This window comes from Pteropus vampyrus, unplaced genomic scaffold (genome assembly GCF_000151845.1).
Source record: "Pteropus vampyrus isolate Shadow unplaced genomic scaffold, Pvam_2.0 Scaffold42, whole genome shotgun sequence".
Classification (NCBI taxonomy): Eukaryota; Metazoa; Chordata; class Mammalia; order Chiroptera; family Pteropodidae; genus Pteropus; species Pteropus vampyrus.
Window position 1 is genome coordinate 6,349,309 of NW_011888823.1, and position 19,679 is coordinate 6,368,987.

The 19,679-nt window shown below is 36.0% G+C and overlaps 1 protein-coding gene across 1 annotated transcript in view; it reads left to right on the forward strand.

The window, feature by feature from the left end:
• ABCA12 (ATP binding cassette subfamily A member 12) overlaps positions 1–19,679 on the forward strand; it is a 165,699-nt gene that overhangs the window by 44,753 nt on the left and 101,267 nt on the right. Inside the window, exon 3 of the mRNA XM_011358645.1 lies at positions 14,018–14,171. Coding sequence (XP_011356947.1) covers positions 14,018–14,171 — 154 coding nt within the window. The remainder of the gene's footprint in view (positions 1–14,017; positions 14,172–19,679) is intronic.

A 19,679-nucleotide genomic window follows, 5' to 3' on the forward strand; every position in this document is an offset into this window, starting at 1 on the left:
TTCACAGATGTTAATGGCCCAAAATAGAGATGGGGTGACCAGAGTTTGTTTTGCTAACATGATTAACCCTGTGTTTAATGCTGTCTCTCGTTAATCCTTCTAAGGGCAGAGACACTGGGAATTCTCTTGTCCCCCAACAGGATTTCCATGCTAGGTACATCAAAGATAGTCAATGGCCATTGGTGGATTGACTGAATGTTGAGTAAAGATGCCACGTTAGCTGATGTAGACACCTGTATTGAAACAATATCTGCCCAAGTTAGGACAGCAAAAGGCAAACAGCATCAGAGCTGCAAAAGAATAAGGATTTTTAAAATTAAGAAGGGATTGAAAGGCAACATTGCCCACAGTTTAAAAGAGTAACAAGAATTTTAAATAACATCAATGTGGGAACGTCGGAGGAGCCTGTTAGAGCGATATTCTCTCAAATGGTCAAGGAGGGCAGAGGCTAAACATGATGCTCTATGATCTTGCGTTGCTCTTGTGTACACAGTGGTGCAGACTGCTGACCTGAATCTGGCAATGAAAATAGGAGGAGTCTGGGAAAGCTAAATGGTGTTACTCCCCTCGGTTATCATTTTTAAAAACCTGAAGAGACTGCAGTATGAAAGTGACCCAGCGATAAAGCTGTATTATTTACCATTAATCGTGAGGATATCTTTAAAGAGCTGCCAGCTGGCTAATGGCTAACCTGTTTTTAAATGCGAGGAGAGAGATTCTGGGAATGCACTTTAGATCTAAGCAAATTTTTTCTTTAGCGGCAGGGTGCTGGAGTGGTAGGGGGGAAGAATGCCCAGGCAGCTCACTTGGCACATTTTTAATAAATTGTTATGTCTTTCTAACCTACTGAATTTCCTTGAAAGAATTAACTGAATATTTGCAGTGAGGAAAGCCAGTGGTTGGAACTCTTGTGATCTTCCCAAAAGGCTCAGAATAAAGTGTCTTCTAAATTAGTTGAGTTATAACTGATTTGTAAATAAAAGGTCAGATTCCAAGATAGTTCCAAAAATCAGTTTAGATAAACAAACATATAAAGTGAGAGCATGGAGATCAATTTGAACAGTGAGAAAACTTTTAGAAACCTTCAAATAATTTAAAAACATCTATTAATAATTCAGAAGCAATGCAAATAAATGTCATATATTTACCAACCAGTTCAGAGGATTATGAGAAACTCTTGAAGGACTCAATTAAGCTAGGTAATGGGGTAAACACAATAGCAGATGATACTCAGTGGAGAGAAGATGGTGGTAATATATAATGAACAATTTCGAGTCGTGCATTTAATGAGTTCTGAATTAGCCCTGCCTCTTGAGAAGAGAGATTCCCACCTAGCATCATAACAAACAGGGCAAGGAGGACAGTGGACAAAAAAACCTAGATGAATAAGTTACTCATAACATTTGCAAACAGTAGATGGAATTTATCAACCCAGACAGCATTGTTACAAAGCTATTTTGAAATGGCTTGTAGATAGATTACATTATAATGAATTTTCTTTCTACTTCAGTAACTAAAACCTCCTAGTTAAGTTCTAATGTAATTCCAATATATTATCATTAAAAAATTAGAGTGAAATGTTTAAAACACACTGGCAAACGTGAAAGTGACACGTTCATGTGTCTACTACCTAACTTTATCAAACCACAACATTTTTATGCTACATTTCTTTTAGAACTTTGTTTTGTTTTGTCTAAAAGAAATCAAACATTAAGGTACCATTGAGGCTCTTGGGTATATCTCCAAGATCGATTGCTCTCTCTCCCTTCCTGCCTCCCTCCTCGTCTTCCTGAAGGAAACTGTTATCGTTAATTCAGCAAATAACATGCTTATTTTGTTTTTTACTACATGTTTATATAGTTGACTACTTACATAATATTATTGTAGGATTTTAAGAAATTCTGTGATTTCTGGATTTTACTTAATTTTGTTGTGTTGTCATTGAACCAGTTACATTTTTTTTACTTTTTGCAGCTAGGGAGAGTACACACTATGAGGGACTGTGGCATGTCTCTGTAAGAGGGTGTTAGAAAGAACTTGCTGTAGGATTTGGACTTTGGGTGATAACTGAGGAAAGTTCTAGGGAGCAAGGCTTTGTTCTGAAATGGGTGCTGTCAAGAATCAGGGACAATGCAATGATTCCTTGCAGAAGAGTGTCTTTGATAATTTCCTTGCTCTGTAGTATATAGCAAGTAACTCATTTTTTTTCTTATGGACAGTGCTGTCCTGATCCTTTATTTTATATGTCTCCTAGTATAACTACAAGTGCTTTTAACTCAGTTTTATTGCTATCTAATTGACAAATAACACTGTTTTAGTTTCAGGTGTATAACATAGCGATGTGATACATGTTTATATTGTGAAATGATTACCACAATAAGTTTAGTTAACATTCATCATCTCACATGGTTACAATTTTTTTATGAGAACTTTTAAGATCTACTTGTTTAGCAATTTTCAAATATATACTATTGTTAACTCTAGTCATCATGCTGTACATTAAATTCTCAGGACTTATTTATCTTATAACAGGAAGTTATACTTTTTGACCACAGTTTTTTAAACTTTATGTAAACGGTATCTCTTCTTGCATCCTTTGCATTATGTTTTTTAGGCTGAACATTATATTTTGCTCTACATTGCATTTTGTATGTTTATCTTCATTGATTTATGCTGCTTCTGTGTATTCATTTTGACTGCATACCCCATGCATAGATATGTCATGATCTATTTATCCATGGTTTCTTGATGAGCATCTTGCTTCTGTTTTCAATTTATTTTCCAATAGTATTGCGATGGATATTCTTTTATGTGCCTCTGTGGGCACACGTGCACATGTCTCTAAGGGTATACACCTAGAGCTATGCACATTTTAAACTTTGTTTAATGTGGACAAATGCTTTCCATAGTAGCATTACTAAGTTACTTTTTTTCAACCATGGGATGATAGTGCCCACTTCGGTATATCTTCCCCAACACTGGATATTGTCAGACTTTTTAAACCTTTGCCAATCTGATAGGTATAAAACAAAATCTTGTTTCAATTTGTATTTCTTCTCAGAAAAAAAAAAGAACTTTTTGGCTTAGAAAAAATAGAAAATACTAATTGCTGTGCTAATATTTTTTTGCTCTATAACTTAGGAAAATACCCCTGGGGAATTTTTCTCCGTGGTTCTACACAGAGGGAAAGAGAAGACCAATGATATGTTGTGGATTACAAAGCAAGTCACATATCACTTAATTGTCTCTTTCTGATTGGCAGAGGTCTTGGTAAGAGAATCTTTGGTTTAGGAGAAAGTCAAGTCTGACAAGAAGATGTAGTTACTACCTGCCAATAGCACTATGTGAAAGAAAAGGTCGTGACATACATTCTTCACTGGTAGGCTGTCATATGTATCTTTTGTAAATAGACAGGGCATGAATACCAAAGGTCTAAATATTCCACAAGCTGTTGAGGAGTGATAGGATCTGGAACCAGGCTCTGTTCTTCTCAAGTGAATAGACCATCTGTTCAATTTAAAAAGTTACTAAGCTTCTGTCTTTATGGGACTTTTTTTTCTATGTAATAACCCTAGCGATATATTTTACTGGCTTTTATTTTTATACTATAGTACACAAAAGTCTCAGTGATAATAACTGAGCCAGATTTCTGAATGAAAAAAAAAAGTTGTTAGTAACATACCTCTATGGGGTAATTATTGAAATTCTTTTTTTTCATATCATTACTCTTAATGGGTTACTAAGATCACATTTTAATTTCTAATCATAACTTTCATCTTTTATTAAGTGTTTAATACTTCAGCATGGCTAATTTCCTTTTACAGGAGATTTTTCTCCTTGTAATTGTGATGGATGGGTAGTCCAGATTTATTTTTCCTGCATAAGTGAAGAAATGACGAGGTAGAGTAGAGGGTCTTGGCTGCATAATCAATCATTTGCAAACCTGGGATTAGAAGGATGATTTTTAACTCTCGTTTCTGTCCAGTACTTCACTCACTAGAGTATTTCCTAAAATTTCTGCCAATATGTAGCTCCTGGCAACAACTCATAACTTAGTCCAGACACCAGAAAGTCAAAAATTTGAGAAGTTGACTAATCCCCAAATAATTTTATAATGTTTCCTTTCTCGGTATTAGACCATACCACAATTATGGGGCCTCAACTCGACATTGACCCTTTACTAAGTGGTGAAAGGAGAACAGCCTCTTGGTTTCTCCCCAATTTTTGCCTCCTAGTGGCAAACTCCTTCAGGATGAGTCACTCACTCCTCAATAAGGATGGGTCACTGGGGTGGTGAGGTGGCTTCATTGGTGCTTCTGTTCTGAATTGGGGCAATTAAACTAGGACCTACTGAAGTACTGTTCTTGGGACCTGAGAGACACGATCTCTCTCTGTATAGAAAAAGCCGTATATCTCCCAGAACACTTATTTATTTTTGTTTTATTTTACTGTGAACTGGGTAAATGATCATTTCTTTAGTTCCTTAGGACATTCCCATTCAAATTTGCAGCTAACCTCTAATAGCAAACATACCTTTGACACCTATTATATTGTGCTGGCTTTATTTTCTCTACCCTTGTTTGCTCTCATTCTGATTTCTTCGTTACCTTATTTTTTTTTCCCATTAAAGAGTGTGTACTTTTATAAGCCTCCCCAAATCCTTCTGGAATGAAATTCCCTTCCCCGAGCGATGTCTTAGACAACTTTTGTTGAAGGACAGCCACAAATAGTGATGCGCGACTGTAATGAGCTCCCACAAATAAACACTCTGGTGCTTGCTGAATAACTACATCAAAGCCAAATTAGTGAGGTGGCAGTTTATAAGTAAATTTTAGTACGTTAAGACTTAAGGCCAAGATGTTTCCTTCTGCAAAACATTTCCTCCTGGGGAAAGACAAATACATTTTCAGTCTCATGTCCCTTTTCAGTTGGGAATATGTGAGATCCTGGGTTAAGGCACTGTTTCCCAAAGCATGCCCCATGGAGCACTGGTTCCCAGGATATTAAAAACAGGAAGAAAAAGAAAAAAAAAAAAAAGGAAACAATACTCTGTGCTCACATATGTGAAAATGTGAGTTAACTAAAGTTATTCAAGTTTTTTTACTGAAAAACTTCTCAGAGCTCTCAATATGCAAATATATTCTGGCTCTCCCACAACAGGAGATAGAGTTTAGTTTTCTAAACTCATGTGGCCCCAGAGTCTGGTTTATGCAAATCCTAATCTTCCTCCACTTCCCACACCCTCAATCTCCAATATCACATTGAAGACCACCGTGATGGGAGAGAAATTAATTTTTGATTTCACTCCCCACAGTGCAGGCTTTGTGAGTTACCTACCTGGATGGCTGGGTGACATGCAACGTAGTTAACAATTAGTGCAGCACTTCCCTCACAAATCAGAACATGTTTGGTGGCCCTGGAGAAAGGAAGCACACCTCCAGAGTACCCGCTTCCTTCGCTAAATATAAGCTGATGTTGCTGAATCTGTGGAAGGCAGCACTGTCTCAAGGGAGGGACCGCGTAGTGATTCTCAAGCCATCAGCACCAGCCCACTCAGCCCAGTCACACCAATGCATAACCAGCTTCATATCAGTCATACCTCAAAGGTCATAGGGCACTTCTCTGGTTAGCCACACCTAAGGAGAATCAGGAGGCTGAGTTTTATAGGAAGAATATCTTACAATGAAACAAGGGTCTAGGGTTCATTTTTCTTTTGACTTTAACTTAGATTTAGAAAGAAATAAAACAGTTTGCAAATGGCCATGGCAGGGAGATTTTTAAAAACACAATTGCAAATCTTTGTTACTGTAAGACAGGTTTCAGACAAGCAAAATGTTAGTTACTGTTAGGCCTGTCTAATAATATAAACAGCCTTCACTCACCCAAGATGAATCATAATACTCAACATTCCTTGCCAAGTGGGAATATTTTGACTGTATTAATGAGATTCTTACTTTTAAACTTCCAGATTTAATCCATATGGGAATTTATTATCTGGCATATATGTATTGTTATGTCTCCAAGCCTTGAATCAAACCATTTTGTTTACGGTTTAAATAGATCAGGCTATGGCCTTGGGGACCCATCACTCGACAGGGTCTCCTTAGCATTCACAAAGGAGGGCAGCACATCCTATTCTGGAAACTCAATAAGGTGGGTCATGGAGCCCTTTGGGCTGACCATCAAGTCAAGTGTGCTCTTTAAGATCAAGGAAATGACATCTACAGCAATAGCAAGGTCCCAAGTCCAAACTACCTCATCTTCTTTTCTTAAAAAATGACAAGAGTAATAAGCCAAGGATAAAAAAGAAGGTAGGAATCTTTCGCTACTTCCTTTGCACCTGCAATGTCATTCCCAGAGTCCCAAAATTATCTCCACAGGACACTTTTTGCACCTTTCAAAACCTGTTGACTGAGTATTTAGAAAAACTGAAATGAGGATGTGGCAAAGATCCCAGCATGTAGTACAGCATCTCAAGTGACCCCCCAGGGTTTATACTTGTTCTCTATGGTTCTAGTCATTAAACATATACAGATACCTACCTTTTGAGTGTAAGATCTCCATACCCACTGCTTTAAGGATTAGGCATCGTGCTTCTGTCCTCACTGCTCCAAACAATCTACTCTTTTTGCCAATGAATTTGAACTTGGGAAAGCACCTGCACTGTGAAGCAAGACTTGCCTGGGGAGAATTAGGAAGAATGTGTCATGGCACCACACCCACTGAGCAAGCAATAATTGAAGCACCAGTTGGTGCAAGTACATATTATGAATTACTAGGGAGAGAAACACATCATGCAACACTCCTAACGATTTATTGGCTCAAAGTACAGAGCTGGGAGACCAGGTAGAGCTGTAAAACCCCAGCCACCATGTGGAAAATAGACAAATGTTGCAACAGTAGTCTGATGAGCAATGGTAACTCATGATTCTATGTGACCTTTCCTCTTAAATGTTCATAGAATCTTACACAAGCTTTATCTAATTAATCTTTCTTGTGCCCTGTGAGGCGGCAAGGCCCATTATCTTCAATTTGGTAGATGTGGAAATAGAGACATAGAGAGGTTAATTTACTCCTGGTGATTCAATGAATCAACAGCACAACCAGAAGTGGCACCTGTTTTTCAAATTTTCAGTCTATTCACTCCAAAATTTACTGAAACTTAGGGAAACAAAATGTCATTTTCATTATTGTCCTATATCATATAGTTCTTGCTTCATCTCTGGCCCTTTATTTTTCATGTGACCTTGAGCAAATTGCTTGTTCATGCTGAGATTATAATGGGTATAACACTTGCCCTGCCTACCCTACAGGACCATCACGGAGCTTGTGTGAAATGATGATTGTTTAATTCATCTAAAACAACATTAAGTTTTTTTTTAAACCAATGTTTCACTCTTGATTTTTAAATATGTTGTTTTTATACTTAATAATTTTGAAGAGTCAGGAAAACAAGTGACTTTTACCTGCATTTAATTTAATAAAAGTGTGATGAGCTTTGAAATCAGGGTTTCTCTCTCTCTCTCTCTCTCTCTCTCATACACACACACAAATAATTCAGTAATATTCTTAATGTTTGTTTGTTTGTTTGTTTGTTTATTTATGGTGACATGAGTTAACAAAATCCAGTAAGTTCCAGGTGTACAATTCAACAATAAGGCATATATATATACATTGCATTGTGTGCTCACCGCCCAGAGTTAGGTTTCTTTCTGTCACCACTTATATGACCCCTTTAACCCCATCTACCTCCCACTACCACTCTCTGGTTTTTTAATGTTTAAATGAAAAAAAGTGTTTTCAAATAGAAGAATGAACTTAGCACCTTACTCAGTGCCAGACACAAGTAGTTGTTCAGTAAATATTTATCGAATAGGTGATAGATGGATTCACTTTGTGGATAATGAATTCAGCGGTTGATATTATGGATGTCAACATGTAATAGGTTTTTGAGGAAACCAAGGTAAAGAGCTCAGAACAGTAAATGCTATTATTAATCAATATCAAACTATCCATTTTTTAAGATATATGAATATAACACGATACTATCCATTGTAATTATTATCCATTAAACTTACTATATCCATTGTTATCTTTCGATTTTACTAATAATGAGTGAAAATTTGAAATGTTATCCTACAAATAATAAAGATAAATGTGTATATTATGTTAAAGTCTTAAATCATGCAGTCTTCTTGTGACCCTCACAGGTTTATTCATTAATTAATTCATTAATATAATTAATAATTGCTTGCAATGTGTCAAGCATTGTGCTAAGAATCATGTAAGGATTTTTCTTTCTTTTGACTAGCTTATTTTCTACCCAGTCTCTTAAAAAATGCAATTTTATTGAGCTAGTGTCCATCTGCAGATTCAAATTCATATCAGTATTTAACCTTATCCTACGGTCTCTCTGGGTCATACCAGTGCGGATGGGGAGCGAGGGGGAAGCCCTTATTCAGAAGAACTGGAATCAGAAGAGCTAGTGAATTTGATCTTACCTGGTAATAAGGAGCAGGACACCTCACCTCAAAGAACAGCCCAATCCTACAAATGGAAAGTCATGCAAAGGAGAGCAGTGACAGTCTTATGAGTTCCTGATATAATGTTTTGAATAATTTGAAAAGCTAACTTTGTGTCATTTATCATTTTAATTACATCTTTAAAAATGTAATTAAGAATAAAATATGCTCAAAAATTATGAGAAGGTTAAAAAAACTTATTTTAATAAAATATTACAAATATACTTCTGAGATTCCTTTCCCATATTTTCTTTATTCATATTAGTTATTTGATTATTCGTAGGTGAAGTTTCTGAACACGCTTATTTCATTTTGTATACCTGTCATGGTAACCAATTCTTATCATGGTATTTCATAGGGAGACTTATCATTTGCCTGATCAGAAGGCCTGATACTTGTTCTGCCAATATGACCCTGTATACAAAAAGTTAATTAAAATATAATGCCTCGAATGAATAACTTCATATTTAAAAAGTCAGATTTTTTTCCTTCCAAGATTTATCATTCATGTCTTCACTGAGATAAAGACCAAATTTCTTTAACTTAGAAACACAAAACTACCACCTTGATTAAGTTCTGGCTTCCTTTGAGAAAAGCAAAAAGGCACAGTGGAAGTTCTCCAATTATACAATTATAATATCTACAAATGCCACCAAGGCAGCCTACAGAATGCTTCTTGAGCCTAATGATGTCACATGGAGGTAGCTTCATTACTGAAAAGACTATGACATTTCCTTCTTTAATAATATAATAAATAAAAAATAGCACTTCTATAGATAGTGCCAATGAACAACATACTCTTGAATTTATTATGGAAATGGGTAAAAATCCTTCTGTGGTGGTAAAAAAGGAAAAGGAGTAAGGAAAGATTTTGGAAGAATGTACAGTCTTGGCTATGTCAAGTAAAGAGATAGAGAGGCAGGTGAAAGAAGCAGGAATAGCAAGAGAAGAGAGAAAAGATGAATTGGAAACTGAGTAAACAGAGGAGGTGGTGAGTGGAAAGGACAGAATAATAATATAGAACTAGGGGGAAAGAAATATTAACAGATACTAAGTAGATTAGATGAGATGAGGGAAGAAAAAAAGAAGTAAAAATAAGAAATGAACAAGGAAGGAGAGGGATGAACGTAAGAAAGGTTATCCTTCCAAGAGTCAACAAACTATAGCCTGTGGGCCAAATCCAGCCTACTCCCATTTTGTAAATGAAGTTTTATTGGAAAACAATCATGTCCATTGGTGTACATGCTGTCTATAGCTGTTTTCATGCTACGATGCCAGAGAGAGTTAAGTAATTTGTGATGGAGACAGTAGACTGCAGGTGGACCAAAGCTTAAAATACTTTCTGACTCTTATGAAAAAGTTTGCAGTCTAATCCAGTTGTCCTCAAATTTTCAAGTACTTCAGAATTACCTGGAGGGCTTGTTAAAATAAAGATTGCTGAACCTCACTCTCAGAGTTTCTGATTAGGGAGACCTGGGGTGAGATCTCAAATTTTCATGTCTAATGAGTTCCCAGGTGATGCCGATGCTGTTGCTGCAGGGACCACACTTTGAGAACCACTGCTCTAATCTTACGTCACAATAAGATTGCTATGAATATGGGCTTTTGTGCAGGAAAGGAAAAGGAAATCAAACTCAATCCCTCTATTAGATAAACAAATGTATTTTCTTTATATCGCAATTGTTTACAAAGTATTTATTTATTTATTTTTTAATTCTTAGAACTGCATCTTTTTCATAAAGCTATGTTCATTCTTCTTCTTCTTCTTCTTCTTCTTCTTCTTCTTCTTCTTCTTCTTCTTCTTCTTCTTATTATTATTATTATTATTATTATTATTATTTGTTATTATTTATGCCTACAGCACCTGGTCTTCCTAGGTGGTCTCCCATCCAAGTACTAACCAAGTTCAACATTATTTAGCTTCTGAGATCGGACATCAGGCTTGTTCAGGGTGGCATGGCTATAGACCATGGACTGTGGCTCCACTGGGGCATGAACCCAGGACTTTATGCATGTAAAGCAGACATGCTAACCACTACACTATGGAACCACGTTCTATTTTCATTCTTCATGAAAAAGAAATTTGATTTAATTAAAAGCTTAGCTAATTGGTGGTTTATTTCTAAAAGTGTTTTATAGTCTGGTTTGATTCTACTCCCTGAAATAACAATGAACTCTGTCAATGTAATTACTGGACTGTGTCCATAATGCTGACTGGGATAATAACGTCTCCCTACCCATGAGTGGCTCCTTACACAACTTCACTGCCCCTGCCTGGAGCCCCTAAGAAACTAAGCCATAAGTGACTTGAACTTTGCTATCCACTGACCCCACCTCTCTCCCTAGCTGGAGTCTTCTGACTCTAGTTTTCCTCCATGAAATTACAAGTTCTTTAATAGCTTTTCTCCTAGAAATGGGCATGAATATTTTCCTGGGTGTGTGATCTTTGGGAATCACAATACCAAGGATATTATCCTGCCTAAACGTTCCATCCCAAGACCCTGAGATCTGTTTGTTTGTTTGTTTTTTTCCCCATGCAAGTAGTGCTGTGTTTTGCACACTTGTAATATTTCTCTATTTGTAGCTGTAACTCTGTGCTCTGGTTGTGAATACAGGAACCAATTATTAGTCTTAACTTTGTGTGATCCATGATTGATGCGTGGAAGTTCTATGAGACAGAGAAATGTTCCTCTTTTTCCTGCATCCTAGCATTTGGGAATATAAAGAGAAACATAATTTTGGAACCCAAAAGTGCCAGAGACACCTTCAGAGTAGAACAAGTTCAGTTTAGGATTAGTAACTCTTTTAAACGTGATGATTTCATTCCACCATCACTCTGAGTGATTCCTTTCTTGCACCCATAACCGAGATGGGCAGAAGATTGAAAAATCCACTATTTTACAGGAAAGAGACAATGAAGTTTAATTTTAGTTAATTATGACTTGTTAGTTCTGGAAGATTTATAGGTTTTGTGAAAAGTTGATGCGCATGAGAGAGTATGTTACGGATATCGAAGAAGAGTGAATGACAAATGTATGTGACATATCTAGCACAGCATGTGGACTACAGTAGATGTTTAATAAATCAGAGCTAATGTTGTTTCAGCAGCCCTCTTCTTAATGAGTGTGTGGTTCTTGTTTAAAAGATGATGGTAAAATTAGCATCTTGCTCTGAATGGTACTGTGTTAACTGTATTAAACCCATTGTAACTGGTTAAATATTAGTTATCAAAAAGAAAAACCTGTGCAATGCATATATTGTGTGTACTTTAAACACCAGGGGGACCTGTTTTTAGGGAAATCCTGTGATGAATTTTCCTGTTGAGTAGGCATTTCTACAGATAGTAATATCAAAGAATATTGTGAGTTCAAATTTTTCAAATTCCTTTCTAATAATACACAAATTGTAATAAATGCAGAATAAGTTAAATTTGAGGTAATGTGCCACCTCTTCCCAGATCTTCATCCCATGACATCTTCTTCCATTTTTTCCTTTCTTCCTGTTACCTACAACAAAAGCTTCTCTTGAACTTCTGCTGTTTTCAGCACTGCCTGGCTCATTGCCACCACCACCTTGATAAGTGGCATAGAGCAGAGGGGTTATTGTGTTTGTTGCCCTTCTATTTGCCTTTCATTCGAACAACCTACTGCATGTTTTTGACAAGGAGTCAGAATAAGCAGACACACACCCTGAGTAAGTGGCCACAGTTGGGATCTGTGTAACAGGGTGGATTACCGTTAAGGATGAAACTCCACTGCAGAATTGTACAGGTCATGCTGTGTGCAGTTCACTGCGGCAGAATGTTGTCGTAGAAAGATAATATGAAACTGTTAACGGGGAATTCGACTGTGACTCTCCAGCTTATTCGGGGAATTGAACTAAAATGAAAACCTTGCAGGGTCACTGCAATTTTCACTCAGGTTTAATATTAGGAGAGACCCTGGGCTTTCTGGTGTCAGAAAGAGAAGCTGCTTACAAGAGTAGTGAATATTCTGGTGGATTTAAGGTCTTTCCGATTCTTTCTGAATTTTCAAAACTTTATTCATACTGGTATTATTTTACGTGTTAGTTTCCCTTGTGACTGCTGTACAAGTCTCCATAAACTTAGTGTCTTATAAAGAACACCAACTCACTATTTTACAGTTGTGGAGATCAGAAGCCAACATTTAGTCTTAGCGGCTAAGTATTATGGTATTGGCAGCACTACGTTCCTTCTGGAGGCTCCAGGAAAATCTGTTTTCTTGCCTACTTTATAGTTTCTAGAGGTTACCCACTTTCCTTGGCTTTTGTCTTCTTTTTCCATCTTCAAAATCAACAATATAGCATCTTCCAATCTCTCCATTTTTTCTCTTTACTTTTCATCTGGCCAATTTTCCTATACCTCTTGCTTTTTATTTCTAATTTTCTTGCTTTATGTAGTTTTATATTTAAGTTACTTAGATCAAATTTCTATTTTTTATTTTCTCTGCTAATACATTAATACATTCCTAACCGTGGTGCTCTTACTATTTTTTCCTCCTACTTTTTACTCTTCTTTCTTTTTATAATGAAAACAGACACTCTTTTGAGCAAATTCACAAGAAAGTTAAGTTTTGCTTTTTAGTCTTCAGTTTAGAATAACCTTGTTTCTATATTTGCCTTTTTTGAAAGTTCATTGTCTCTGTATTTCCCCCAAGGAGGAATCTAGTGTTTCAATATAAAAACTAATTGTGGAAAGATTTGCACTTCACAGCTTGACTATTATCTTGGCTCATGTGTATGCCATCATCACATTTTATAAAGCAAATGTTAAAGTAAAGGTTACAAAACCCTTTACTGTTATAGTTCTTGTTTCCTGTGACATTAATGTTGAGGAAAATCTGCATATTTATTTACATTATTTTTATTGGTTTTTAAGTAAGAAAACTATTGTGTGTCTAGGATAATTAATTTAGCTGTTATGTTAATTTTTGAGGTGACCGAAAACATTTACTGGTAGCTGAAATATTGGCTGCATTTGTAATGACTTTAATTATAAAAGAAGATATAAACATCATGGGGAAAAAATAGTTAATATATTGTCAATAAAAGTAAATAAAATTCATGTGAATTATACCACTGAAGGGGAAAAATACCCCTAGATTTTTAAATATGTATATATTAGTATGTTTTTAAAAGATTAGGACTATTCTCATCATACTGTTTTCTGATCTGCTCTTTTTAATTAATGATATATTATAAACATTTTTTATATTATTTCCTAACATTTTTATTGGCTGCATTGCATTTTATATTTTGATTTATTTTTAAAACACTCTGGAAAACACTCTTGAAGCTATTTCTCTAGAATAAATTTCAGGAAGAGGAAGTCATGAAATGCTTAACTCTTTTAGTACATAAGAGACACAGACAATCATAATCTAGAAGTTAATGTCATAAAACAGAGTTACTACATCTATTTTTCTTCCCAGGCAAACTTCATAATGACATAATTATTGTTTGTTTTCTGATTTCAGGTTACCTTGCACCTCGAAACCTTCCCAGTACCGGCTTCTTCCCATTCCTGCAAACCCTACTCTGTGACACAGACTCTAAATGCAAAGACACACCTTATGGGCCACAAGATCTGCTTCGCAGGAAAGGGATTGATGATGCACTATTTAAAGACAGGTAGGAGCATGTCCCAAGTGTGTTCAGTTGTTTTGAGAGGCCAGATCTCATCTCTTTATGAAATATCCAAAAAGCTGTCCTAGGTTAGGTATATACCTTTATTTTACATATCTACAAATGTGACAATCTAATTATGAATGAACAGTATTGGTACAAGCTAGAATTACCACGTTTATGTGCAATTAAGCATAACATATTTTGGATGAATTACCCAAATTTGGCTTTTTAAACTGGGAGACCAAGGCAGTCTTCCTTTAATTCCCTCAAAGATTCTCTATCTCACCTCAAATTGTCAGTGATACATTGCCCTACAACTTGCTCATAAGCATAAGATTTAGGGCAATGTCAAGGGCATTATCTCCTGGGAGAATGACATATTTATATCACTTTATGTGTTACTTCTAGATATAACAGAAACCAGGAAATGCAAACAAGGAAATTAAGGGCCTAGAAATTAATGTAATAAAATTGCAAGTATACTTAAGTGAATTACAACCTTTAAATGATGCTAATGTGTGTCCTATTATATGGTGTGAGAACCAGCTGAACAATAAAAATAGAGAATCTAGACCATTCGCAACCTGACCATTAACAATCTCAATTTTCCATCCTGGGATTCTAACTCTAAAGAGACCACCTAGGAGCCCACCTATCTATAGATGTGCAAACAATTTTGTAATCTGAGTTGACCATGATATAATTCTGATAGAGATTTTCTAAAACTGTATCTCAAAGAAGACTATATTTATCTATAATCAGAGATATTTTGTTCCAAAATTTTAATTTCAATTCCTTAGCATGTAGCACCAGTTTTCCTTAAATACCATCAGCATAATTTTGGTCATCAAATAATATGGGTGATACTTTAAGAGAGAGCAACTACAAGCTGTTTAGCTTAAAATATAAACACGTCAAGAATTGTCATGGGAAATAACTTGGGACACACATAATTGTTGAGTTGCTAATTCACATTGGTTTTGTCATTTCAGTTAGTCTTGTGGCTTAAAACATTCTGATGCCCATTCATTTACTTATTAATTTATTCAAGAAACAATGACTGAGAAATTTCTGTGTGCCAGCCATCATTCTAGGCACTGTCACAGAGAGGTGAATCAGACAAATTCTTTAACCAATTGTTGCTTGCATTCTAATGGAAGAGCAATAAAAAAAATGACAAGCACATAAATAAATAATATGATCACTGATAGTATGATAGCAAGAAAATAAAGCAGATTAAGAGGTAGAAGTTGAAAGGTATGAATTTAATAGAGTGATGAGAGAAGGGGACATTTGGGTAAAGACCAATGAGGACAGGGAGAAACCAGCACCCGTATGTGAACATCTGGAACAGAATGTTCCAGGCAGAGAAATAGCCAATGATCCTGAGGTCGGGACAAAAATAATCATTTAGAGGAACAGAAAACCAACTAATATGGCTAGAAAATAATGAGAGATGATGAAACTGGTAGTGGATATGTGGAAAAAGACCACAGGAAACAGAGTATTTAGAATCTAACATGTAAGGAAAGAGAAGGGATTTGCATTTTATTTTTAATGTAAAGAGAAGCCATTGGAAAGTTTTAAGCAGAGACATGACATGACATATTGTCTATATGACTAACATGTTCTAGGCGTATACAAAGCATTATTTCCACTAGCGCTAGTTGTATTTCTCTGCAAGTAGACTAAAAGCTAACTAGGGCCTATGGCCTCTTGTGCAGTCAGTGTAAAGGTAAGGTGGAAGTATGGCATTCTTGGTTGAGCCAGTTCACAGATGGTTTACATGTCCTTTTGTGAGTGGGGAGTTAAGCAAGATCTATACCTACATTCTAGCAGGGGAAGGAAATATTCAATCAATGACAATAATAGTAGATAGTGTAATGAAGAGTGCCAGAGGATGCTGAAGCTAGACACCCTCCATATTTAAAATAGAAAAACTTTCAGCTGGAGATATCAGGTAACTCTTCATGAAGAGGCTGTGCTCGAGATGAACTCATGAACCAAGTGTTACAGAAGATACAGGAAGAATTAATATCCATTATTTACAAGTTAGATTATAGCTTTACCCGGGGCTCTCTTCTTTATACTTTTTTTAAAATGAAGAACACAGTAACTATGAGGGAAACAGTTAATAATATCTAAGAAGTATATAAATATACCTCCCTCCAAAGAAGTATTTTTCTATGTAATATAATAGAGAACCAGACTCATAAAAGTGACCCGAAATGAGCCATTGAGTGGGTTTTGGAACTAGAATTAAAGTCCAGATTTATTTTATCCTCTGTTGATGTCTGTTTTTTTTTTTATTTTATCCTAACCTTCAGATGTTTATCTAGCTCAAGCTGTATATTGTTCAATATTTAGTATTTTCTCTAAACTACCAAGTAATTGGAGTTTAATCTAGAAAATTATGCACAATAGTAAAATTGCATTAATTATATTTCCCACCATGCTATTAACTTTTATGTTTTATATATCCATGAAATGAAACTGGGCATGGTTACTGGATAAGCCGTTCCACTAAATTGCTTCCCTTTGGTGAAGAAAGATTCACCAGCATAGCTTCATTAGAAACAAGACAGTCTTCCTTTTCTGTTTTATAAGTAAGGAGAAAAAAATGCCATTTTTGGCTTCATCACAAGAGGCCCACCATGTCTATTGTAATAGAATGCTCTCTGGAAGACAAGATCACACAGCAGTCACTTCTTGCTGGCCAGTTGCCAAGTGTTCTGATGTGTTTTTGCATTGGCACTATCTTTCTGTTATTAAATTCATACTTCTCTAGGCAATAGCTTCAGGATGAGGTGCTGAAAAAAATCCAATGTTATACTCAGCATCAACTCTAACAAGCTGTCTGAAAAAAAAAATGATTACATTTATGGTTTTCTTGCTCATTTGCACAATGGATGATCCAACATCACAGGACTTACCCTTGTAGTCCTTCCTTCCTGCACTGCCTCCAAGATGCATCAGAACAGCGGGAGACCTGGCGGTGCTATTGCTCACACAGCTGGAGAATGGCAAAGATCAGCCTCCAGAGCTCACAGGATCATTATTTGAAGAAGTGATTCAGCATTCCTTCAGATCCTGTAGGGAGATTGCCTGTATGGATTTGCTCCCTATCTCTGTCATGTTGACACTCATCCATGATCTGTGGTTTCCAACATACTTCTGCTCTATTAAATGGCTCCTATAGAACTTGAAACATAGCTAATCTATTTTATTCTGGGATAATTTTAAAGTTCTGAGGGTTTTGTTTAGTATTGAAAAATATGTGTTTAGAATCTGACCGAAAGATATTATTGAGAATATAAGGTAAGAGGAAATAGAACAACATATGTCTTCACTTGATTATAAAGATGAGGTAGGATGTATATGTCTAATATTGGATTAATTTCAGAGTCATTTATGAACATTTAGTCATCATTTCAGTGAATATTCATAATAAAATAAAAGTTAAAATTTTATTTATGAAAAAACAAAGTGGAAGGATGTCTTACCTGCCCTGTGTATGTGTGTGTGTGTGTGTGTGTCTGTGTGTGTGTGTGTATTCAAATTCTCTCCTAAGAACAAAAAATACCCTAGGCCAAGGCAACATACTGAGATATTTCTAAATCTGAACATCTTAGCTGATATAGATTGTTGATTGGTAAGTGAGCCACCTAGAAGAGAGGTATATGTTGAACATTGGCAGACAGAACTATGTCTGAAATATGGATGACCCTGACAGAGTAAAGGTCAGAATGAAATACAAGAAAACAATGAAAAAATATTAAAATTTTTCTTTTGAATGACTTCTGCTTGGAGATAGCCAGGACGTATAATTGCATCAAATCACTGACAAGGACTTGATGCTATTGCATTGTCCTTATTTGTAGTTACAAGTCAATAATGAATGTTATTTGGGCCTGGGATCAAACTGGGCTTAGAGTACATCCCACATCTTCTTTCCAGGTGTCACTACATACCCATATAATTATAATTCTGGAGAAAAAGAGGAAAATATATAAAAAGTTTAACTAACCCTTCGAGACAAAAAAAGAATATCGGAATTTTCTTTCCAGGATTTGCCATATGTGTCTTTTCTGGTAGGATTCCTTTTATAGACAGAATGTACCATGGCACACATGGATACCACCTACACAGGTAGTCTTTCCACTCACAGGAAATACAAAGACACCCAGTAGAAGTGCATAAGTTGATATAGAATTTATAGAAATGTGACATTTTCCAAATGTAACTATTGGTAGACATGTCTGAGAAGTACAATCTACTCTGGGCCTAGTTTTCCTCCCAGTATCTGAAATGTAGCATTTTGAATCCAAGAAGTTTTCTTTATTGAACTCCATTCCAAAGCAGAGCCCTAAGCCCTATTTAGTACCACTGAGGCAGATCTACTTTCGTATCCTAGACGAGAGGCCCTTAGCCATCTCCATATTACTATACATGTGGCTGGGTCCAGTAAAAGGTAGATAATTGGTAGCATGGGCCACTAGGAGATTTGATTCAGATCTTCTTGCCTCACCCAACGGATATATTTTCTAGACTCAGCTAGGCTTGCATGCCAGATTCAGTGGTCATCTAAATTTTGTATAAAAATCTAATATACCTCCCAGAGGTATCCAATATGAGATAAATTCTCTGAGACTTCCTTGGAATTATTCAGAGTTCCTGAAAAGGATTTATAAGTTTCCTAATTTGGTCCTAGGGAGTGGGAATGAGGATCAATCATCATGGAATAAATCCATATCTGGTATAGCCTAATACAGCGTTTTTCAATTTCAGCCAGATAATTCTTTGTTGTGATGTGCCTGGTAGGATGTTTAGCAGCATCCCTGGCTTCTATCCACTAGATGCAAGTAATACCCTTCCTCGAGCTGTGACAATCAAATATATTGCCAAATGTCCCTTGGGATGGAAGGGGCAAAGGTGTCCCTAGTTGAGAACTGCTGGTCTAGCACAAGGGTGAAGGAAAAATTTTAAGGTGGCAAGAGGTTTGAATTAAAGTTATGATTCTAAGATCTTGCTCTACAAGAAACATAAATGATAATTCTGATTTAGTGGCCCCTGTCATTTGTTTCCTTTATCCCCTGTGCATATTCTTATTTAGCTAATACCATTAATACATTGTAATTCCTGGCTTTCTTATTTGACTTGCCCATTATATAATATATAGCATGAATTTAATAACTGTTAGTAAGTTAATGAATGAGTATGGTGTAAGATTATACATTTGTGACTGTGGCGCCATTCCTGGGGGTCTCCTTTGCAGAACCAAGAATACAACAATATAGGGCAGACCAGGCTGTGTAAAAAAGACACTTTCATAGTATTAGTTCCTCCAAATAATAGTCTTTATTATATAGTATTCAATGCTTGTTATGCACTAAACATCCTACCATTTGCCAACACAGGGCACTGTAGACTTTTCTCAAGAATTTCCAAGTCTAAAAAGAGGGAAATTTGTCATTACTATGAATGAAATACTCCTTTTATAAGTAAATTGAT